This window comes from Canis lupus, chromosome 6 (assembly GCF_048164855.1).
Source record: "Canis lupus baileyi chromosome 6, mCanLup2.hap1, whole genome shotgun sequence".
In the NCBI taxonomy this organism is placed as follows: domain Eukaryota; kingdom Metazoa; phylum Chordata; class Mammalia; order Carnivora; family Canidae; genus Canis; species Canis lupus.
Window position 1 is genome coordinate 19,077,745 of NC_132843.1, and position 25,646 is coordinate 19,103,390.

The window sequence follows — 25,646 nt, forward strand, 5'->3', positions numbered from 1 at the left end:
TTGATATTATAATAATCATTGTGTCACAAATTTAGCCCTGTCCTTATATTTCAGTTCATCCCTGATAGGATTTATTTTTGTCTGTACAGTGTGGGAAATTTTACCCCATGAATTTCACAAAAGCGAGCTTACTTTTATTAAAAGCAAAATTCCATCATCTCTTTCCATTTGACATCCATTTACTTTTGGTAATCTTTCACATGTTTATATATAATTATCTAATTAATCATAGTCCATAAACTGAGATTTAAGTAAAGAAGTAGAAAGTGACACGTGTGATACAAAGCTTTTGATCTAGTGCCAGGTGTTTTCCCACTGAAGGTATATTACAGTCTTCTTCTGTACACCAGTAGCTATAGAGAAGCTTCAGTGTTTCTTTTTTCTTTTTAAGATTGCTTTATTTTAGAGAGAGAGCATGTACTTACACACACATGCATGCAAGCTGGCAGGTGAAAGGGATAAAGAGAGAGAGAATCCTCAAGCAGACTCCCCGCTGAGTGTGGAACCTCTCTCGGGGCTCAATCCCAGGACCCTGAGATCATGACCTGAGCCAAAATCAAGAGACAGGTGCTCAACTGACTGAGCAACCCAGGTGTCCCGTCAGTGTTTTCTAGTTGAAAGGGGCTGTAATGCTTTCTTTAGATGGGATTTGCTTGATTTGCTTTGTTATCATTTGGTCTGACTCCTTACATTTTCATTGTTAAACCACTCTATTTAGTGGTGCATAAAGACTTCAGTTAGGCCAGCTTGGTAGAGAGGAAACAATGTTTTAAGATTGGAGTTACTGTTTAAATAAGGTTGGAGAATCAATAGGAATAGGGGAGGCACTCATTTGTTTAATGTCTGTAAAAATAAAGGAAAGATGCATTAAGCCAGATACATTTGTATCCCAAGTTGGGAGAAGAAGCGATTTTAGCACAGGGATGAGATTGGGTTAAATTTTAGAAAGTCTGTGCCCCTTTTTAATTTAGTATTTGTTGTCCTTTTAAAATTAAATTCTGTCAGTAAACTATCTCCAGAGTATCTGAGCACAAAAATGGTAGAGATGAAGTATTTAAGAAACCACTGGTTATTATGTTTATGCCTCATGGTTGGTCTATAATGTATTCCATATTCTATCATATTATTTAACTTTAAAAGCATCTGAGAATTCATTTTGTATTAAACATGAACTAAAATAAGTAGCACTAATACATCCTTGTTCGTTATACTACGTAATACTCTTTTGATCTAGTTAAATACCAACAATAAAAATTTAATTTAGAAGGAATCTCGGGCATATGAAATCTCTTGGTCCCAGTTAATTGAATCAGCCATAAGCATGGGATAAAACAAAGATGGGATTGGTGCTGTACCTATGGTTTCTAAGCCAGGCACTGACTATTGGACTAAATGTTTAAAAACATTTCAGTTTTCCTATTATACAGTCTCCCCTAGTCTCCATCCCATAGCTTGAATGTCTGAATTACTTAGATGACTAGATGGCAGGATGTCTTAAATGCTGATTGGGAAGATTGCCCACCACTAACCCCTCATCTTATGTGTATTAGAGAGTAAAGATAGGTAGTCATATCAGATGAAGAAAATTACAAAATATTTAGATTGGAAAGCACTGTCTTACACTCTAGAATATCAGAATAAATGACACTAAATTTTATCATTTTATGAAGCGACTTAAGACAAAAATACTTCATTATGGCTTTCATTTTTAAGTTGTATATACACTTAATTTCTTTGACTATAATTTCTACTCAAGTTCATAGCTTAAAGGAATCCTCAAAACAAGGCTTAGGATTTCAAATGTTTGCTATTTTATCTTATATTGCGTTTTGATTAAAGATGTACTCATTTGTCAAGGTTAGACCAACACAATAATGGAAACAAGGTTGATAACTTTGATCTTTGGTCAGTTTTTTAGTGAAGTGATTAGTTTTTGGGTTTTGGTTTTGTCTTTCACGGACCTAAGATTTAATTAATCATACTAAGGTCTGCAGAGATGGACAATAATTTAACTGAAAAGATTTAGACTATAGATACATGGTACACTTTCTTTCTATTTGCTATTGTTAGGATCTACTTGGCTTCTCTTTTTTCCCCTCTGAATGAGGCCTACTAGGAAAGCTCTGAAATTTAAATGCTTAATCACCTCTCAACTTTTAAGGATGACTAAGGTTCTTTTTTGTTTGTGTCATCAGAAATACCAATAACCTTCTGAAAATTTAGCCCTCTATGTACATGGGTATTGTTGTTAGCTGATTTATAATACCTAATGTAGAATGTATTTAATCCTAGGATCATTGTAACACTTTCTTTTTTTCTTTTTTTCCAGGCAAGTGAAAATTACATCCTGTCTAGTGATACCAGATCACAACTCAAGTTTCTCGAAAAGCTAGATCAATTGGAAAAACAGAGAAAGGATTTAGAAGAAAGAGAAATGTTACTTAGGGTAGCCAAGGTAAGAGCCTATGTGATTTATGATTGACCATGACCTGGCAAGGAGGTTAGAATTGGCTTTATTATTGGCCAACTGTCCTGTTTTTATTAGGCTTTTAGATTTCTCTGAAGGACTTCTTTAAATGAAATTATTAATAAAATCTCTCACAGCCAGAATGATGTGAATTTCAGTAATTATTTTAAGAGGTATAATCTTTTGTCTCCTCATTATCAGTTCCTATGTGTCTAGGATCATACTTACTACCCCCAACTAAAAATTGTTTGTTTAAAGATTTATTTATTTGAGGGGGGGTGGGCAGAGGAAGAGAGAGAGAGAGAATTTCAAGCAGTCTCCCTGCCCAGCATGGAGCCCCAGGCAGGGCTTGATCTCGAGACCCTGAGATCATAATCTGAGCTGAAATCAAGAGTCTGGACACTTAACTGACTGAGCCACCCAGGCACCCCCCAAGTAAGAATGTTTTTTAAAATGTTCAAGGTCTTTTTAAGGATATAATTTCATAGGTGCCAAGTTGAATTGGAGAGAGGAAAGTTTGGAAATTTATGGGTAAAATTAGGATTAATAGGATTATATGGAACAAAAATCTGCCCAGAATGGGCAGAAATGGGTTAGAGAATAAAAGAACAGGTAAAAAAAAAAAAAGGTATTTATCTTATAAATATATATAATATTTTTATTTTTTCTCCTTTATTGGAACATTTTCCTGGACTGTTAGTGCTAGATGAAAGGAAAACTAGTTTTACAGTGATTTGCCTCCTGTTGCTTCACATTTCTCTGTACGCATAGTCCTAAAGGTTGGGCACTAGACTGATTTTTTTTGTTTTAAACACTTTACTTTTAATTTGTAGTGTTATTGGCAGCCTCCCCGTTTAGAGTATTTCACATACTAATCACTTTTTTAAAAATTAATTTAATTTGAAGTACTTCATACTTACAGGAAAGTTGTCAGAACTATACGAAGGATCCTCATCTCCTTTTCTCAGATGCCCCCATTTTAAACACATACTGCATTTTCTCCATCTCCACCTTTTCTATACACACATGCACACACACCCCTTATCATTATTCTCTTTCATCTCTGTGTCTTTCTTTCTTTCTTTCTTTCTTTCTTTCTTTCTTTCTTTCTTTCTTTCTTTCTTTCTTTCTTTCTTTCTTTCTTTCTTTCAGATTTAATTTATTTATTCATGAGAGACACAGAGAGAGAGAGACAGAGGCAGAGACACAGGCAGAGGGAGAAGCAGGCTCCATGCAGGGAGCCCGACGTGGGACTCAATCCCAGGCTGAAGGTGGCGCTAAACCACTGAGCCACCCGGGCTACCCCTTTCTTTCTATTCCAAGGTTTTTTTTTGTATATTTACAAGTTGTACAACTATCATCTCTAATTAGCCTTTCTCTGAACCTTTTGAAAGTAAGCTTCAGCCCTGAGGTCCGTAACTTCTAAACGTTCTAGCATATATTTGTGAAAATAGGACATTCTGCTGTATAACCCAGTATAACACTGCCATGTAATCCACAAACCCCATTCAGATTTTACCAACTGTCTCCTCCCAGTCTCCTTTTCCTTCATGGTCCATTTTCCCATTCAACAATATGTGTTTCATTCAGTTGTCATCTCTTCAGGCTCCTTTAGTCAGATTTTATGACTTTCTCTTTGATGTCTTTGACAGATTTTAAGAGTACAGGCCTCACCATCTGTAGGGTGACTGATAATTCCTGGGTTCATCTGATAGTTCCTCATGACTTAGGCTATGAATTCTTAGCAGGAATAGATACATTCTTCTCAGCTAATCCTGTTGTAAGACAACCTTGATCACCCAGTCATGTGGGTGCCTGCCAATTCTCTCCATTTCAAATTTGCCATTTTCCCTTTTATAATCAGCTTTTCATAGGAAGGTATTTCAAGATTATACCAATATCTCCCTCCTCACCAAACCCGCACCTATCAACTTTAGTGCCCATAGATGATATCTACCTGAATCAGCTACCTCTATGATGGGCACTACTTATAAATATAAAAGGTGATTTTTTAATTTTCATCATCTTTTAGATTTACTAGCATTCTATGTGGAAGAGCTTTTCTTTCTCTTTTATTCATTCATAATAAAATGGCCTTGGATTTCTATTTGATTCAATAGATTATAATCCATTACTATCATTATTTATTTTGATACTCAAATTCCTCCTGAGTGGGAGACTCTTCCAGCTGGCACATCTGTCTATTACTCATGTTGCCATCATTCACTGAACTTACTTTTACTTTTGGCACAATTTATTCCAGGCCCAGCTTTTGCTTGTCTTTCCTCAGCCCTGGAATCAGCCATTTCTACAAAGAATCCTGCATCTTTTTAGTTGAGAATGTTATCCGGAAACCCAAGAATAGAATGTACAGTGTGCTCATTGCTACATGTAGACCCTCTCAAATGGTGGACAGATCTGGGAGATAAATTTATGGTGTATGTATATTACACATGTAGTGTATATATTCTAAAACCATAAGTTTATATAGATACCTCTGACTCTAGTATCTTAGGGCTTTGTCTAGCCTAAATCTTTCTGTGTTTATAAATACTTTTTCCACAGTCAGAAACCTGACTCTCATTATCCTTGATATATTTACTTATGTCTTCAATTTACTTATTTGCTCAGTCTAACTAATCTCCAAACAGCCATGCTGGCTGCCTCCTCTGTTTGCTACCACTGTTTCCCCTGCCCTCATTTCAATGCCCAGGTAATTGGCAGTAATGCCCACCAGCCCATGCTTTGGTCAGTCTCTCTAGCCTTTCATCATCTGGCATTCTTGGCCACTGATCTATACCCTCATGTGCTCCAACCCCCCACAAGGATGTCGTGCACCACAACCTTATCACTCTGCTGCTTCTCAATGGCCCACAATCTCAGTCCTCACACTCACCCCTCTTGCACTGGGAAGAACAGCTGGGATAGGAAGATGCTCTTCCTTGACCCGTCAAGTATTTTGTAAACAAGCACACAGCCAGTGTAATGAAGTGGTTTATTGGTATTTTATTTCCAATTACTATGCTGCAAACAAGATCATAAATTATTAAATACTTGTTTACTTATTATTGGATATAATATTTTATACTCTCACTCTCTCTTGGTTTTTCTTTCTTTACCAGACTTCTAAATATTAGAGTATCCAGGCCCAGTCCTAGGGCTTCTTCTCTGCTTCTGTCTTAAATTTATATTTCCAACTCAGTCTACCTTGTGGAACTCTGGACTTGATATAGCTAACTGCCTACTAAGTCTCCATATGGTTGGCCAATAGGCATCTCAAATATAATGTGTCCAAAAGAATTTCTGATTTTCCTCCCCCCATAATACCTTTTACTCTCAATAGGTTTTCCTAACTTAGTAAGTGACACTATTATTTGCCCAGATGTTCAAGCCGGGAAATCCTAGGAGTCCTCTCCTCTCCCTACATGCAGTTCACTTCCTGTTGTGTTTCCCAAGTGTATTAATCATCTTCTGTTCATCACCGTTGTCACCACTCTGGTCTAAATCATCTTTCAGTGGACTTTTAATAAAATGTCTCCTAACTGATCTTTTCCTTCTACAATCTATTTTTCATACTGTTGTCAAAATAATGTTTTCATAACAAATCATGCGTATCTGTTACTTGAAAGCCTTTAGTGACTTTCTCTTACACTTAAAATAAAATCCAAATTTCTTACCAGATTTTAAAAGATACCTCTCATATCCCTCCCTTCTTTACTTGCTCTGCTCCAGTCACACTGACCTTCTTTGGGGGTGCCAAGAGGGCATTGTAGACTGCTAATTAGGCATCTCAACCTTAAAGTTGAGTTCCCATGTCCTACATCTACTTTGGCCTTTTACTGCCTTAGAAAGTTGGCATTCTCATCTTTCTAATTGCTTAGGCCAGAATCCTAGGAAATCATCTATTCTCTTTACTTCACACCCTACATCCAATCCATAAATCTAGTTGGCTCTGCCTCCAAAATATATTTCAAACTAATCTCCTCTGCTATGACATTAGTTCAAGTTTCCCTCACCTTTTTCTAAAACCACAGTTGTTGTAGAGCAGTCTCCTAAGTTGTTCTGGAAGCCTGTGCTTCTGATCTCAGATCTCTACAGTGCTGCATCCACTGCATAGCAGCCAGAGTGATGGTTCTAAAGTGTGGTAGCAGTGGCATGTCACTCCTGTGCTCCAAGCCTTTTAGTGGCTTTTTAAAATTATAACTAGAATTAAACCCCAACTCCATATCTTGGCCTACATGGTCTCCAACGTTATCTCTTTCAACTTTTCTCTATGGCCCAGCCACTTAGGCCTTCCTTTTTTCCTCAACTTTCCCAGGCTTGTTCCCATTTTAATGCTTTTGCAATAACTGTGCCTTTTGCTTATTTTTCCCCCAGAATTTTGCGTGGCTGCCTCCTTGTCATTCAGATCTCTACTCAAATGTCACTTCTCTCAGATGTCTTCTCTCCTGTCCTAGCAAAGAAGTACCCCACATACATTCCTTTCTATCACATTATCCAATTTTCTTAATAGTGCTTATCATTATGAGCAATTGTATTTATTTTTCCCCATCATAAATGTGTTACATATCACAACTGTGTTTCATTTTTATAAAATTTTTTGTTTTATTTTTTTCTCTTCTTAAAATATAAGTCACTCAAAAGCAGAGGCTTTGTCTTGTTATTTCATTTCTATATTTCCAGGCTCAGAATAGAGTCACACAGAGTAGAATTTATTTATGAATAATTAATAAAATATTGGTTGACTGATAAAAACTTGATACTCAAATGTGCCCATTTCATACTAGGCAAAAATCATACACTTACAAATATATAACATACATACACATTTTTAAATAAATACATATGTACACACTTATTATCCTTTTTTTTTTTTTTTTTTAAGATTTTATTTATTCATGAGAGACACAGAGAATCAGAGGTGGAGACACAGGCAGAGGAAGAAGTAGGCTCCAAGCAGAAAACCCAATGCAGGACTCGATCCTGGGACTCCAGGACCACACTCCGAGCCAAAGGCAGACACTCAACCGCCAAGCCACCCAGACTGGGTGACCCCTATTGTCCTATTATTATAAGTAGAATAATAAAGGAGTTTATTGTAGTTCGGGCTAAAGTTAAGTTGTTTTAGTAGATAGGAGACAAAATGAAGAAAAAAGTTACTGGCTTTTGGTAGCCTTATATAGGTAAACACTTAATATGTTTAAAATTACAAGGCATTCTTGGGGTGTGTGGGTGGCTCAAGTCCATTAGGCGGCTGCCTTTGGCTCAGGTCATGATCCTGGGGTCCTGGAATCAAGCCTCATTGAGCAGGGAGTCTGCTTCTCCCTCTCCTGCTGCCCCTCCCCTTCTGGCTTGTGCTCATTCTCTCTCTCAAATAAATAAATAAAATCTTTTTTTAAAATTACAAGGCACTTTTAAATCTAAATGGCTTCTTTCTTGTACTTCCCTTTAACAAAAGTACTGATACATCAGTAAAACATATCACATAACTTAGTAAATAAGAAAATATTTTAGCTTTTATTTTGCTAGCTATATTTAGTTAGCTGATGTTGCATTTCATAGAACAAATATTCAGCTTTATAAGGAGTTAGAAAACAGAATGAGAAAAAAGAATACTTCTGAGCATATTTCTCAGTGGACAGAAGTTCATAGTCTCAGAAATGAAGTCCCTTACCTTTTGCTTCATCATAGCATTGCATATAGAAGGTAGCTCTCTCCTTCTAGCAGTCCTGTAAGATTATTTATTTTTGAATGTTGAATTGAATCAATATGGAAAGCAATATTCAATAAAAATTTATTAGGCATTTACTTGTGCATAGTATTCAATTGAGTGCTATGGAGGACCCAAAGATGACAAGATAGTCTAATGAAAACGTTGGGAAGTATTTTCTATATAGTTTTTAAAAAATCATACTTTGAAGGAGATTGATTTGGTTCAAAGTCAGGTTCCTGGTATTATATTATCTATTTTTGTTTTTATTTTAATTCCAGTTAACATACAGTGTTATATCAAGTATACAATATAGTGATTCAACAATTTCATACATCACCCAGTGAGATCCTTGATTTTAATAGTCCTTGAAATGCCATGTTTTTCCAAAATGGCTTCACCTGAAGATGAGCCAGTGTTGATTGCTTTCCTTCATTTGAGCCAGCAATTATCCTTCTTTTCTTTCCCTTCATCTGTACCATCCATTTTTTAGTTTTTAGTGTTCTAACAAGAACAACGTCATGCCTCAACTGGACCTGACTGACATTGTTAGCATCATTTTCAGTATAAGCTTCCTCGGGGCTAGAACTGCAGCAGCCGGCCCAGATGATGAGAGGGAGGGGGCGTAAAGGAGGGAGTGCACCAGACTGGGTTGAGGCATTTTCCCCCGGAGCTAAGGTTTTCAATCACAAGAGAAAATTGTCATTTATTAAATATTTAACGGCAACTATGGTGTTTAGATGCTAGTAATTTCTATTAAAATTTTCTTTTCCTTTGATAGAGTCGTTCCAATAAAGAAGATCCAGAACAGCTGAGATTAAAGCAGAAAGCCAAAGAGGTAGGACTTTCAAGTTACCATGCTTGTCTTTGTGTTGGAGGGAAGGTTGGCAGCTCTCTCCTGGCAATTAGGTCAGGGTTTATTTTGCTGTTGCATACCATTTGCAGAAGCCTTGGGGAAAGACAGGAACTGCTGAAGGCAAGGGCAGTCCTTCAAATGAGGTCAATGAGTTATGTGCTCTCTTTTTAAAATTTATTTTCAAGGCTTAGGCCTGTCTAGAAATGGCTCTTTGTAAAACTACAGCAGTGTACTTGGAGGAATATAATGTGGGATTAAAAAAAAAAAAGAAAGAAAGAAACTTCTGAGATTTAGCATCTGGGACTGTACAATAGGCTACATTTTTCCAGGGTAATTGTTCGTTTTGTAAATCTGATACTGCTTATAATTCTTTGGCTGGGAGGTGGTACTGGGATTTAGTTTTAAATGGAAAACGCCTCTGGCTTTTAATTTTCTGGGCCCAGCAGTTTTCTGTTCTGGAATGGAGCCCTTGTTTCACACAGTTCATGTTTAGCTGCAGGGGTTTTAGTTTATAGCTTAGACTGGTTAAGCTTTTACTCCCAGAGGCCTCTGCATAGCAACTGTAGAAATCAACAAATAAGTTCATTTATGTCTGCAGCCTCCTCTCAGTAGCTGACTTTTTACATTTCCCAATATCCATTTCCTGACTTTTCTAGCCCCAGAGAAAAAAGCTCCACTAATTGGAGCTTATTTTAATTGAGCCTTAATATTGGATCTCACTGGAGTTGCCCCCAGAGCTGCTGAGAACAGAAGGAAATGAAAGTACCTAAGGTTGAAGATGTGGTGTGTGTTTGGGTGTGTGTGTGAAATTTTTCACTTGACCTACAGATTCTTTTCCCTGCTGAATAAATCATCAAGCCTGTTCACATTTCTGATTAAGGATCTGACAGCAGACGATAATAAAGACAATTGAGGTGTGAGACGTGTGATATGGAGCTGAAGAAATTGGTTTCTATAGTTACTTGACTGATTTCATGCAATTTTTAAGGATCTTTGTGCTAAATAAGAGTGATTTCCTGAGCAACCTTTTTCCTTAACTGTGCCTCTTGAACTATGAAATTTGTTGTTGCTTAACATTGCAGCACTCGGCTCCTAGGTGCCAGCAGCAGCAGGTTATTTATGAATGTTTTAAAGGCCCTTATTGTTTGGATTAATGTAGGAGCTGAGGCAAAACAAATGGAAATCTAGTAAGATTCTTCCAATCGATGTGGTGTGTTTTCACTAAAATAGAGAAGGAAAATGCATGAACTCTGGATGCAGAGGTTTCTGGATTGAGATCAGGAGAACTGGAAAGGAAGAACATTAGAAAGGATTGAAGCCAGAAACATTTCATTTCAACAACAGAACACTTCTCATACTCATTTCTTTTTCAGTGGAAAATTTATCTAAAGATATTATCTAAAAAATTAGTATGAGAACCTTACCAATTACTCTCTTTAAGAAAGCCTGGCTTCATAGGTTATTTGGGAATGGGCAACCTATTGTTGCTCTGAAGCACAGGCATTCCCCTTTTTTAAATTAAGGACTGATTAGATGCTTATCATACTTTCTTCCAATTCTACCTACTTTTGGGAAAATATATATCAGAAAGCTTGCCCTTTTATCTTTAAAAAAATTTTCCTGTCTATTCCTCTTTCATAAACATCTGGATTGATTAATTTTTCCTTCAGGTTTGTATAGAATGATTTTATTTGGTTGGTTTTTCATTTAATGTACTTAATTATTTCCTGAGGAATGAATAGGTGGACAGTATTTTTATTTTTTATATTTATTTTTATTTTTTGTGTAAATGTGTAAAAAAAAAAAAAAAAAAAAAAAAGGACCTCTCAATGAGAGCCGGTGGTAGCAAACTTGTTTTTTACCCTTTTTGCACCTCCATTATTTCTTTTTCCTAGCAAGATTTAAAGGACTGTATTTCTCTCAAAAAAAAAAAAAATATATATATATATATATTTTGAAAGTTTTCTACTTGCTTACTATCCTAAATCTTTGTTTAAAAAAAAAAAATCAAATACACTGGCTTCATTCCAAGAACAGAGACACTCTTTTAGTTGCAAATGTTTGAGGAAACTACAATATTGTCATTTTTGTCATTCCTCTGTCCCCTAGAGCTTTTAATAACTTTAATATTCCAAGGGTCTCTAATTTAGAATCAAACACACAGGGATACCATATTTTGGTTGCAAAAATCATTGACCTTATCTTCATATAGAGTTGATAGAGTTGAAGTGTTCTCTTGTATGGTAAGTTGTAAGGTTATCATTTGGGATATGCCAATTGTTATCACACTGGTATAAACTGTAAAGCTTTTGTTTCTATTGTTATTTGATATTTGGCTCTCTGGGCAGTTTTCTTTGTTCAATTGTGAAAATTAGCATGGATTTCTTTCAGTTGCTCTATTTGAAATTGGTTTACTTTCCTTTCCCAGGTAACTACCTACCTGAACTGGTCATAGGAAATAGATTAAAGAACAGCACTTTATGAGTGCAGAACTCCAAGGAAATCTTTAGAGAAGTTGTAGGCTTTATTGATCCTGGGAAATGTTTTAGCAGTGATGTTTGTCATATAAATATTAAATCTGAACTTGAGTCCCCATCATATACACTTTTATAATTCATGGTGGTTTCAACTCTTAAGGATTAAGAGTTTCAATCTTGATCATTTCTCTTGTGCGTTTTCTTCTAATACCATTTTAGTGTCTATTCATTTCTTCTTTGCATTCTGGGTATAACGACAAACTGTGTTTAATTAGGCAGGTGTTTATAAAGGTGGTTAATAATTTCTTTTCATCCTTCCTGTAGGCTTCTTGCGATTTTGTCATTCTTTATGGCACTTAAAAAAATAGGCTGCCTGTGGGATTTGCCTCCAGTCTAGTCTCAGTCCATTGAAATAGCTCCGGCTACATACTGTTCTTATTGACCTGACAGGTTATCTGTCTATTTGAAAACCTTCTTGTTGTCTGGCTAAAGTGTCTTTGGGTATCTCTGTAATTCAGACATTTTAGTTTCAACTTTGGGGCAGTTCCCCCCCCCCTTTTTTTTCTGTTTTTGCCTGAAAAAAAATAAAAACAATAATATTATAAGCATTCTATTGTTAACTTTATATTTTAAATATTGATACTTTTAAATTCTGATTTTTAAAAATTTTCCTACTTTTCCAAAATGAAAGTACTGATGTTCCTCCATTTTTACCATTTATGAAAGGTTTAAAATAGATTACTAATTGCCAAATTCTAACTTCAAACAAGTAGGTACATCTTTGCTTAACGCAGCTGTAGACTTGTCGAAATATGTACCGCTTGTCCTAGATTACCATCTAGCCTTCGACGTTTTCTTTTCTTACCACATCATCCAGAATTCTGAGGGGCAAGCCACTGACCTTGTAGTTCATATATCCTGATTCCTTAAAACATTTGTTATATATAATGTGACCCTTATTTCCTTTTGAGTATCTTCTTTCTCCTTTGGGAAATGTGAACTCAGCACATCTGTGCAGAGTAAGACAAAGAATTCATTTACTTCCTTTTAACAATTCCTAGCATTCCCACTTACATATGTTATCAGACAATAGGAGAAAGAAAAAGGAATGCAAGACGTGTACCTGCTAGTACATTAGCTTCCCACTGCAACCTGTAGAAACTGGGCAAAAGTATTAAATGATTAAATTGTGTGGCAGATTAGAAAATTTGAACCCTGAAGTACTTAGGATTTTTGTTTATAGAAAACATAGAACATAAATACTACAAGTAGTGCAATTCTCCATAAGGTATTATTGTACAAGAAATAAAATAGTGAATCACAAGACTTGTTACTGATTAGAAAATGTTATTTCAGTATGAGAAAGACAAAAGATATTTTTTAAATGAAATTTTTACAGATATGGAGTCAGTGAAATGTGATACTTAAGGCTAATTATTAAATCATCACAATTTCTATTTAAAGTTTTATGCTTATTCTGCGTGAGCCAAAACTCAAGAAACACTGGACAGGATAAAGTGAAACTTGTCATTAAAAATATATTCTATCAGTCCAATTAATTTAGTGTGGAGAAGGCATTCTTAAAATGACAAGTTGTGAAAAGCTTATGTACATAGAGAAAAAGGTGCAAATATTTCAAAACACTGATAGTCCAGGACAGTGGTTCTCAAACTTTGGTGTATGTGAGAATTATCTGGAAAATATGTTAAAACACAGTTTGCTGGGCCCCATCCCAAGTTTATGATACAATAGGTCTGGGTTAGGCCTGAGAATTTGCATTTCTAATAGATTTCCAGGTGATTTGCTATTGCTGCTGTTGCTCTGGAGATCATACTTAGAACCATTGGTCTAGGAGGGGAAGGAAAATCCATCACTGTTATTTTCCCCTTGACTAAATGGTCATAGAAAGTCAAACAAAATACTGTGGTTTGAGAATCTAAGAGTTGGCATCTTGAGCTGGCATAGTCTAATTACCATTCAATGAGTTCTCTCGGAGTCAGGAAAGGTATACTCATTTTCTTAGTGGGTATTTTTACAAGAGACATTCATTGGTTGTATCTCTTAATTGGTATACCTTACATAGGAAAGGTAATATTTTGTTTAGAGCATCATCAGAAGATTGCATGCATTAATTTTGAAGTATAGGATTTGTATGGCTTGAGAGACATTCTACCTTTTGGTAGAAGTATGTATTATAAATGAAATTGAACAACAAGTCAGAAGTCTTTAATTCTAGATTCAACTAGCCTTTGTCTGCATCTCACTTTGGAGAAGTTAATTTACTTCTTTGAACTTACTCCCATTTCCTTCTACAGTCGATCCTTGAACAATGCATGATCCTCCTATGCAATCGGTAATCCACATACAACATTTTTTAAAGAATTTATTTGAGAGAGAGAGAGCACATGAGCAGGGGGAGGGGGAGAAGGACAAGCAGAGTCCACACTGAGCAGAGGCCCAACATGGGACTCAATCCCAGGACCCGGAGATCATGACCTGAGCCAAAGTCAGACACTTAACTGACTGAGCTACCCAGGTGCCCCCCCATTTATAACTTTTGACTCTCCTCAAATGTATTTACTAATAATCCTCTGTTGATGAGAAGCCTTACTGGTTGATTAAAATATAGTTATATATTCTGTATGTTATATACTATATTTTTACACTAAAGTAAGCTAGAGAAAAGAAAATGTTATTAAGAAAATCATAAGGAAGAAAAAATACATTTCCAGTACTACACTACACTGTATGGGAAAAAATCACATATAAGTAGACCCATGCAGTTCAAACCCATGTTGTTCAAGAGTCAACTGTATTTTAGATTAATGTAATAGTACATGCTCTGCTTACATTACATAGCTGTCATAATTTAGGAAAAGGTCAGGTTTTATAAAAGGAAAAAATAGAAGTTTAAGAACATTAGCTATAGAAACAGTTAAGATAGAAGCCATCAAGCTCTTAAATAAGTAAACTTGGGATTGACCCATGGATATGTTAGTTTTTTTATGTGTGTGTTTTCTTTCAAGAAGACCAGAAAGAAGATTGAAAAGAAAAAAAAAAATGTAAAGGGAAGACATAAGGGGAGGGAAGTTCTATAATCTAATGCAAATTATATTTGTATTAAACAATACATAAATTATTATGTTTAAGGAAGAAAGTCTAATTGAGATTATGTGGAATGTGCTATTTTCCTGAAAGGTAGGGATGAATTAGAAGGGTTGACTAGCAAGGCCTTGGACTCTACATTCCAGATTCCAAGTATCTCAGGTGTTCTGGACAGTGTCTTTGACATCATAAGAACTAGTGTTAGTGGTTAGGAGAAAAAAATACTCAGACCATGTGTTGTTGAGCTTGGTGAAATGCCTGACTAATAATTTTCTTTGAGGGGTTGAAAGGGATCCTGTGTTTCTATTGTGGTATTCCTGAATTTTAGGTGAGGTAAGGGTAATTTTTTGTAACTTGTTTTGTTGGTTCCTTTGGGTTAGGGTTCACTGTTAATAGTGTTTAATATGGTACTATTTGCTTCTTTTGTAGTATAATTTAGGATTTAAACTTGTTTTTCCCAGTAGTTTGCAGTAAATTAGAAGTGATTATAAGCATTACTGAGAATTTTAGTTTGGTCAATCTTTACAAAGCATATCTAAAATTCTATTTAAATTTTTACTATTAAAAAAAATCTGTTATTTGATGGTAGGGTTTTATTGTTATTTCGGTGTACACTTAATTATGAAATCTAAACAAGACACTATTCTTAATTCTTTGCTAAACTCAGAATCAGTAGTGTACTTTATTTCTCTTGTTTTTTAGATTCTTTCAAATATTCCCATTTGGTGGCATTAGCTACTTTCATCGCTACTAATGTATGTGTTGTTGGACAGCACACATAAGCTTTGAGGGAGACATTAACTTACCTCTCAACTCCTTCCTTTGCTTTCTGCCTTATTATCACTTTCCAAAAGTTTGTAGCAAAATCAGACTGAAGATGACAGTGCTTTGTGTTTTTGGATCATTTGTTACAAAGGACAACTCTGCTGTTGCATTTTGTACTTTCAGCACTTGCATTTTATTTTTTATGCCTTGCCTTCCTTAAGCACAAAAAAGAAACACATTTTTGGATTTCCCATGGTGTCAGTCTCACAATTATCTAAATAATTTAGTCCTTCCTGTTAATGTGTCCCTATATTTGAGGAGGGACTATGTAATTCTTGATTTATTCATTTTTCATTCTACTCCTCTAATTCTGCCTAAGGTTTTAGATTCTGGTTTTATTAATTTTTATTTATCCTTGGTTTTTGTCCTTCAAAATTATGTCCTTAGCATCAAGAAGTACTTCTATTAAACTTTACCTCTTAGAGCTTATGTGATCTTTAAGGAAACTTATTAACATGTGTTAGACTTGATTAAAGTGAATATTGCCATGTTTTTATTAATTTTTATTTATCCTTGGTTTTTGTCCTTCAAAATTATGTACTTAGCATCAAGAGAGGTACTTCTATTAAACTTTACCTCTTAGAGCTTATGTGATCTTTAAGGAAACTTATTGACATGTGTTGGACTTGATTAAAGTGAATATTGCCATGGTTATACTTAAAAATGAACAGAGACATGTAGTAAACATCAGAAATAAAATAATCTTCAACTGCCATTGCTCTGTTGCTCTTTAGGGCACTGACTTGAATTTTAGGGGACCTCTGCTTGATATCAGAAAGACTGTGTGATAAGGGAAATGAAGGCTTCCACCTTTTTCATTAGCCATAAGGAAGGAGTGGGGGTACTCTTAAAAGAGAACCTGCTAAGCCTGTGTGGACCAAAGTATGTATTGCTAGTGTAAGTGAGCAAGCAGGCATAAGTTTTATGGAACAAGGCCTAGTAGGAACATAACTTAATAGAAACCTGTTGTCAGAATTCTGATTAAACCAGCTTTTTAAAGGTTAACGGAGTAAAAACACTCCACACTGTCTGCCACTGAATACAGATATAAAATCTAAACAGAATGCACAGAAAAGCTATTTGAAGGCTTTGAAAAAGTAAATGGTAGACAAATTGGGGAAGATGAGAATTCAAAATATCACTAAATCAGCAGTGTGGTTGCATCCCTCTTTCACCTCCCCACCCCTATTCTTCTTGCTGCTTACTATCACAGACATACAGTCTGTGACATACAGTCACAGAAATGGATGGCAAAGCAGAGTAACTAAAGCCCCAGCTTTTTGGTCCATGAACAAAAACAGGAGCCTAGGGAATCAGAAATTACAGGGAATATTGTGGAATAAGAAGAGCTCAGGATAGGAACCCTATATTATTATTTAAATTTCTAGGCCTACTCTTTAGCTACACATTTGTCATATGTGAATCTGATTCTAATCAATATACATAAAAACTTTAAGAATGGAACTAACAGAGGCCCCTGGGTGGCCTAGTTGGTTAAGCGACTGCCACTGGCTCAGGTCATGATCCTAGGGTCCTAGAATCAAGCCCCACACTGGGCTTCCCTGCTCAGCAGAGAGTCTGCTTCTCTCTGCCCTTCCTCCTGCTCATGCTCTCTCTCTCTCTCTCTTCCTCTTTCTCAAATAAATGAAATCTTTATTAAAAAAAAAAAAAAAAAGAAAAGAATGGAACTATCAGAATACTGAGGTCCCAGACTGAACACTCACTGAATGATACCTATTTGGAACAGATCCAAAGGGCACAACAAAGGCTTTGAAGACTGAACTGATGTTGAAGCTTAAGCCCACAGAAGACATATTGCAACTTGTGGCCTAAATCTAACTGGCCTATTTTACATGCTGAAATAAATATCATACTCTCAAGGATTTAAAGAAGACCCAGAGTCTTTATAATATTTAAATATTCAGGTATTGTTCAAAATTACTTGGCTTGAAGAACCAGGAATAAAGTTCTAAAATGAAAATTTTAGAACTGAAGATGATAGTAATCGAAATAAAACACAAGTTGGATCGGCTAGATAGCAGAAAAGAGATGAAAGAGGAAAGAGTCAATGAACTTGAAGATGGACAAATAGAATTTATCTAATCTGAACAACAAAGGGGAAAATGGATCGAAAACAAAAAGCAGAAAAACAGAGCCTCAGAGACCTGTGGAACAATAACCAAAGGTCATTAATGTTGTTGAAGTCTCAGAAAGAGTAAGATGCTAAAAATATGTTTGAAAAAATAAATGGCTAACAAACCCCCAAATTTAGAAAAAGACAGGAACCTAAAGATCCTAGAAACTCAGTGAACTCTCAAATAGGGTAATCAGAGAGAAACTAAGGTCCAGTCACATCTAGTCTTAGAAAACTAAAAACATAGAAAAAATTCCTGAAACTAGCTAGAGAAATGTATACTTTTCCAATAAGGGAACAGCAATTCAAATGATTGTAGATTTCTTATCAGAAACCATGGAGACCAAAAAGAAAGTGGCAACAGATTTTTAAAGCACAGTAAGAAAAGAACTGCCAACCAACCTAGAATGCTATATCCTGTGAAAATACCCTGCAGGAATTAAGGTGAAATAAAGACATCGTCAGATGAAGCAACAAGTATAGAATCTGTTGCCAGCAGAGGAAGTTGAACTTCTTCAGAATGAAATGAAATGATACCAAAGGGAACCTTCAAACATCAGGAATGAAGAAAGAGCAACAGAAATGTATAATAGACTAGTTTTCTGCTTTTAAGCTTTTTAAAATATTGAAAGCAAAAATTATAACATTGTCAGGGATTTTCAATGTGGGTGTCATATACCTGGAGAGTAAAAGGATATAAATTTTCTGTATTCCACTTGAAGTAGTAAAATATTTGTTCTGAATAGACTGAGAATTTAAGTAAGTTTTGTAATCTCTAGAACCACCACTAAAATAAAATTTTAAACTATCTAAATACAAAGCTATCTATTTTGTATACAGTACAAAAAATAATAAATTGAAAACATTAAATATGTTCGAATAACCCAAAAGAGGTAGAAAAGGGAAACATGAAAAACAGGGAACAAACAGAAAACAAATAATAAAATGATGGACCTAAGTCGAAACCTGGCTAAGTCATATGAAGTGTAAATGGTCTAAATGTACCAATTAAAAGATAGAGATTATCAGAATGGATTTATTTTTTTAAACTTTTTTTTTTAATTTTTATTTATTTATGATAGTCCCACTGAGAGAGAGAGAGAGGCAGAGACACAGGCAGAGGGAGAAGCAGGCTCCATGCACCGGGAGCCCGATGTGGGACTCAATCCCGGGTCTCCAGGATTGAGCCCTGGGCCAAAGGCAGGCGCCAAACCGCTGCGCCACCCAGGGATCCCTATCAGAATGGATTTAAAGACTACAACTAAACTATCTACAAGAAACTCATTTCAAATGTAATGATGTAGATAGGTTAAAGTAAAAGAAAAAAATGTTTATGTTAAAAAAGAAAGATCTCAAATCAATAATCTAAGCTTTTACCTTAAGCTGATCAAAGAAGAGCAATATAGACCCAAAGCAAATAGAAGAAGAGAAATAATAAATAAAAGCAAAAATAAATGACTTCAGCTAACAGAAGGAAAAAAATAGAGATAAGTAGTAAAAAACAAAAGCTGGTTCTTTGGTCCACAAAATTGATAAATCTCTAGTAAGACTGACAAAGAAAAAAATGATATAAATCACAATATCAGGAGAAAGAAATGGAAAATCACTATAGACTCTACAGGTGTCAAAAGAATGAGGGGGAATACAAATGAACAACTCTATTCAAGTAGTTTGACAACTTTGATGAAATAACCAGTTTCTTGAAAAACTCAAGCTATGAAAATTTAGCCAAGCAAAGTAGCTAACCACAGTAGTTCTGTAATTATTAAATAAATTGAATTTATAGTTAAAACTTTTTAATAAAGAAATCTCTACTACAGATGATTTTACTTAGTAAATTCTCCTGAACATTTACAGAATAATTAACACCACGTCTACACAATTTCTTCCAGTTCATCTTATAAAACCAGCATTACCCTAAAAACAAACCAGAAAAACATACAAAGTAAGAAAACTACATTTCAGTAACCTTCATGAACATAGATATAAACATGTTCAACAAAAATATTAGCAATCAAATCTAGTAATGTATAAAAATAATATATCATGACCAAGTGGACCAAATTAATATTTTATATTAATATATAAAGAGAATATATCTTGACCCAAAAATGCAAAACTGGATTAATATTCAAAACTCAGTAAATATAATCAACCTATTAACAGTCTAAGAAAGATCATATCAATTGATGCAGAAAAACATTAGATAGATTTCACTGTGTATTAATAAGAATAACTCAAGAATCAAGGAATAGAAGGAACTTCCTCAATCTGATAAAGGACAGCTAATAAAGCCCTACTATTAATATTATTCTTTTTTCAATATTTATTTATGAGAGACACAGAGGGGCAGAGGGAGAAGCAGGCTCCAGGCCGGGAGCCCGATGTGGGACTTGATCCCAGGTCTCCAGGATCACGCCCTGGGCTGAAGGCAGCGCCAAACTGCCAAGCCACCTGGGCTGCCCTAATATTATTATTAATGGTGAAATGACCAGATGCTTTCTTCCAAAGATTAGGAAAAAAGACAAAGATGTCTAATTTCATCACCATTACTCAGTGTTATATTGCCAGTACAATAAAGCAAGAAAAAGAAGACATACAGAGATTAAAGAGAGAGAAATGAAACAGTGTGGGGTTTTTTTTTTTTTTTTGTTCTCTTAACTATGTCTTTCATAGTGCAAATGTTTCTAATTTGTATGAAGTCTAATTTATCAGTTTGTTTTTTCAACAGACCTGTTTTGGGTGCCATGTCTTAACTCTTTGCTAGGCCCTAAGTCACAAAGGTTTTCTTTTACACTTTTTGATAGAAGCTCGTAGTTTACATCTTCAGTTAATTCTAGTATAAGGAGTAAGATTAAAGGTCAAATTTACTTTTTCACATGTAATGTCCAATTGCTCCAACTTTTTTTGAAAACATTATGCTTTATACCTTCTCAACTGAGAATATGGTCAAAAATCAACCATATTTATGTGGGTATGTTTCTTAATTCTTCATTCTGCCTCATTATTCTATTTGTCTTTTCCTTTTTCAGTACCACATTATTCTGATTACTGTAGCACTCTATAAGTAGTTCTTTAAATCACATGGTGTAATTCTTTCAATTTTTTCCCTTTTTTTTTTTTCAAAATTGACTTAGCTTTTCCAGTTCCTTTGCTTTTCCTTTGTGTTCTTAAAGATTTTATTTATTTATTCATGAGAGACATACAGAAAGAGACAGAGACATAGGCAGAGGGAGAAGCAAGCTCCCCTCAGGAAGCCTGATGCAGGACTTGATCCCAGGACCCCAGGATCACACCCTCAGCCAAAGGCAGACACTCAACCACTGAGCCACCCAGGCGCCCCTAGTTCCTTTGCTGTTTCATATAAATTTTACTTTCATTTATTTTATTTTGTTTATTTTTTTAAATAGGCTCCACACCCAGTGTGGAGCCCAACGTGGGGCTTGAACCCTGAGATCAAGACCTGAGCTGAGATGAAGAGTTGGATGCTTAACCAACTGAGCCAGCCAGATGCCTCTCCATATAAATTTTAGAATTAACTTATCCATATTTGCAAGAAAAACTTTATTGGAATTTTGTTAAATCTATAAAATTTTTTAGAAAAGTAAGATGTTTACTATGTTGAGTCTTGCAGTCCAGGAACACAGTGTGTCTTTCCATTGTCTATATTTTATTTCTCTCATCTGCTTTTTATGATCTTATCGAATACAAATACCCATATGTTTTAGATTTTATACCTAAGTTTCCAGTTGTACCTTAATGGTATTTAGAAATGATTATTGTGTGTTCACCTTGCATCTTGCAACCTTGCTAATAAATTCATTTATTATTCCTAGGAGGACTTTTATTTTTGTTGTTATAGCTGACTTGAGGTTTTCTGTTTAGATGATCATGTCACTTTCAATCCTATTTCTACCCGCAAGCCTCTAACTCAGTGCCTGGCTGTTTTTACTGAACTCGGCTTACATATCATCTTTCCCCACTTGTGTATGCCAAATCTGCATTAATGCCCAGAATGTTCCTCTGTTCTGGTTAAAAATGCCTAGTTTTTCTCTATTGTGCTGGCCAAGATACATTGTTTTTGAGAAAGTTTGTTGTACATAGGGCAGACCAAAACTATGGTCAGTTTCAATTTTTGTTAGAGTTTTGCAAAATTTTAAAACATTGTGAGATTTCAGAAAACCAAAGTATAATTTGCAGAGTGGGAGAAAGTGTTTGACTACATACATATGTATGGAAATTTGATGACAGAGGCAATTTAAAAACTTTTTATTTGTCGTGACTATCTAGGAGACACCATTTTTCTCCAGAGAAAGATTTTAAAATATAACTCACTGTTTGATTTGTGCTGTAGGGTAGGTTAACTAAAATTGTATTTTGTAATCTAGAAGTTCTAGATTGTGACAGAATCAGATTCTAACACTATGTATTTTATTTAAAAGGCCAGCACCAACAAAAGATAGTTTCTGACTCCTGAAGATAGCTTTCTAGCAATTTATATATAAGTAAACCTGCAATTTAGAAGAGGGAATTTTGCCCTGTAATTTGTGAAGCAAATGAAGAATTGTTCTCCTTTTTTTTTTTTTAGTTGTGTTTTCTTCTTTACTAAAGACTCAGTTACCTATGCTTTGTTTTTTATCTTTCCTCTAATATTATAAAATAATCTGAATGATCTTTTACTTTGTATTTCGTCCAATTTTCATCCTGCTTCTTCTTTAATATGTTCAAAATTTGGTCAGTGCTCTCTTTAAAAGAATATTCTGTGTGTGTGTGTGTGTGTGTGTCTAGTTCCTCAACAGATTTTCAGTTGGTTATCTTGGAGCCTGATCTTGTTTGAATATTTGTTTAGCAACCAGTGCCAGGTTCTTTCTTCCTTTCCCTCCACAGATTTTGATGGTAATTGAACATTCTTCCTCTTCTGAAGAAGCTTAAGGACCCATGAAGTAATATTTTATTTTGACTTGGTTATTATTTTTTTTCATGAATACCCATTTGACACTCACCTGCCTTCATGAAATGATGCTCCTTCATGCATTTATTTTCTAGTTTTAATGTCTTATTTATCTGCCTTTTGATAGGGCATTTTTCATGAGTATATAGTTTAGTACACACATACTAAATAATACCTTATAGGCTTGGATATTCTGAGTTAATTATGAAAAAAACTGTACAGCAAAATAATACTTTCAGTTTTTTGTTTTCAGTTGAAAACCTGAATAGAACAAATGCTGACCCTCTCTTTTTTTTTTAATTTCAAGTTTTTATTTAAATTCAAGTTAACATATATGGTAAAATTGGTGTAATACTCAGTGCTCATCAAAACAAGGGCCCTCCTTAACACCCATCACCCATTTAGCCCATTCCCCCACCTATCTTCCCTTCATCAACCCTCAGTTTGTTCTCTAGGTAAGAGTCTCTTATGGTTTGCTTCCCCCCTCTCTTCTTTTTCTTCCTCTTATCTGTTTTGTTTCTTAAATTCCACATGAGTGAGATCATGTGGTATTCATCTTTCTCTAACATAATTCACTTAGCATAATACATTCTAGCTCCATCCATGTCATTGCAAATGGCAAGATTTCATTCTTTTTTATGGCTAAGTAATATTTCTTGTTACACACCTATACACACACCCCATATCCTCTTTATTCATTCAGCAGTTGATGGACATTTAGATTCTTTCCATAGTTTAGCTGTTGTTGATAATGCCCCTTTGAATCTGTTTTTAGCCATTCTGACAAGTGTGAGGTAGTATTGCATCATGGTTTTGATTTGTATTTCCCTGATGATGAGTTATGTTGAGCATCTTTTCGTGTCTATCAGCCATCTCTCTGTCTTCCTTGGAAAAATGTCTGTAAACATCTTCTGTCCTTTTTTAACTGAATTACTTGTTTTTTGGGTGTTGAGTTTGATAAGCTCTTTATAGATTTTGGATACTAAACTTTTATTACATATGTCATTGCAAATATCTTTTCCCATTCCATCAGTTGCCTTTTAGTTTTGTTGATTGTTTCCTTCGCTGTGTAGAAGCTTTTTATCTTGATGAAGTCTCTATGGTTCATATTTACTTTTGTTTCCCTTGCCTCCAAAACATGTCTAGTAAGAAGTTGCTACAGCCAAAGTCAAAAAGGTTGTTGCTGCCTGTGTTCTCCTCTGGGATTTTGATGGCTTCCTGTCTCACATTTAGGTCTTTCATCCATTTTGAATTTATTTTTATGTATGGTGTAAGAAAGTGGTCCCAGTTCATTCTTCTGCATGTCACTGTCCAATTTTCCCAACACCATTTGTTGAAGAGACCATCTTTTTTCCATTGGATACTCTTTCCTGCTTTGTTGAAGACCATATAGTTGTGGGTCCATTTCTGGGTTTTCTGTTCTATTCCATTGATCTATGTCAGTTTTTGTGCCAGTAACATAATGTCTTGATCACTATAGCTTTGTAATATACCTTGACATCTGGAATTGTGATGCCTCTGATTTTGCTTTCTTTTTCAAGATTGCTTTGGCTATTGGGGGTCCTTTGTGGTTCCATGCAAACTTTGTATGGTTTGTTCCTTCTAGCTCTGTGAAAAATGCTGATGTTTTCTTAAGCTCTTAAAGCATGTCTTCCTTAGTAAAAGAAAGAGGGAGAGATGAATACATGTATAATTTTACTTTTCATATTCTATTATAGTAATTAATATATACTTTTCAATGTGATTGTGAGCATTAATTTTTAAGGAAGTAGTTTGTAAATCATACAGCATTGAACTGTTTCCTATGAAACACAAAAACTGTCTTTATTTTCAAGTAATTTTTCTTTTAATCTGAAAAGATTGATTATAGTTTGGCCAATTTCTCTCCAATTTACTGTGCAATATATTTTTTAGGCATTTCTCACCTGTGATTAACAATAAATTAAGCTCTAGATGCCTTTCTTTTCTTGTTTTTCTTCTATTCTATACTTCTTCCTTACTTAAATTCTGCCTCTTCTGTTTATAGATTCAGGACTAAAGAGTTTGTTGGAGTAAAGAGATCAGGAAATGATATGCTCTTGGCTATTAGGGGAATCTTTTATACTATAACTTATTTGATGAAGAACATAGAAGTAGGATTAGTGATCAATTTTTTCTCCCTTCTGAGCATGCCTGTGTGTAACCATACTTTTTTTTTTTCCCATCTTCTAGTTACAACAGTTGGAGCTTGCGCAGATACAGCATAGAGATGCTAACCTCACAGCTCTTGCAGCCATTGGACCAAGAAAGAAGAGACCACTAGAATCTGGGTCTGGAAGTGAGGTATTAAAGTCATGTTTGTTATTTTATTTTTCATGCCAAGATAGCAAGTCAGAAGGATGCAAAGGTATATAGTTTACCCTCTCTACCATGCTTGTGCTGCCAAATGCTTGTTAAAATTCTCCTTTTCCTGTTTTGTAAAATCTTCATTTTCCTTGGTTTTTAGGATATATATCACCTTGAACTACTCCTTCCTGCTGATTACCTATTTTACACCTCCTCCTGTCCTCCATCTCTAGTCATACTAAGTCTCATTATCTCAATATTTTATTTCTGTACATTCTTTCCAGGGGTCTTCCTGCTGTGTATCTAAATATCACTCATCTCTTAAGCTCAAATTTACCCTCTTTATTTATTTCATGAACCCCAACTGTTCATTTCCTCATTGACTTCTTGTCTCAGTACATAATGTGTTTGCATGGCAAATTATTCACTATTCCTTATATGACGCATATTTTTTCTTTGTAAGACTTTAAATTTTTTGAACAAGACTGTAATTCTATCCATTGGTATTCCTCCACAGAATCAGGCACTTATATACTCAATAAAAATCATTAATTGTTTGATTAGCACCAAGGAAGGATCTTACATCTCTAGAGCAAATATTTGATGTAATGGTAGATTTACAGATCTATCATCAGGATGAGATAAAGGTATGGTAGAGCCCTGAGATAGGGTCAGCAATAAGAGTCAAGTCTCATCTGTAAAATTGCGGTGTAAAATTTAAATGTGCTTTGAGACAAATTCCTCTCTAGCATTGACCCTGAACACTGACAGTTCCTGAATGAATGATAATCATCCC

The 25,646-nt window shown here is 35.1% G+C and overlaps 1 protein-coding gene across 1 annotated transcript in view; it reads left to right on the forward strand.

Annotated features, from left to right (window-relative positions):
• TAF4B (TATA-box binding protein associated factor 4b) overlaps nucleotides 1-25,646 on the forward strand; it is a 125,570-nt gene that overhangs the window by 72,485 nt on the left and 27,439 nt on the right. The window contains exons 12-14 of the mRNA XM_072829100.1: nucleotides 2,330-2,455; nucleotides 8,959-9,015; nucleotides 24,737-24,847. Coding sequence (XP_072685201.1) covers nucleotides 2,330-2,455; nucleotides 8,959-9,015; nucleotides 24,737-24,847 — 294 coding nt within the window. The remainder of the gene's footprint in view (nucleotides 1-2,329; nucleotides 2,456-8,958; nucleotides 9,016-24,736; nucleotides 24,848-25,646) is intronic.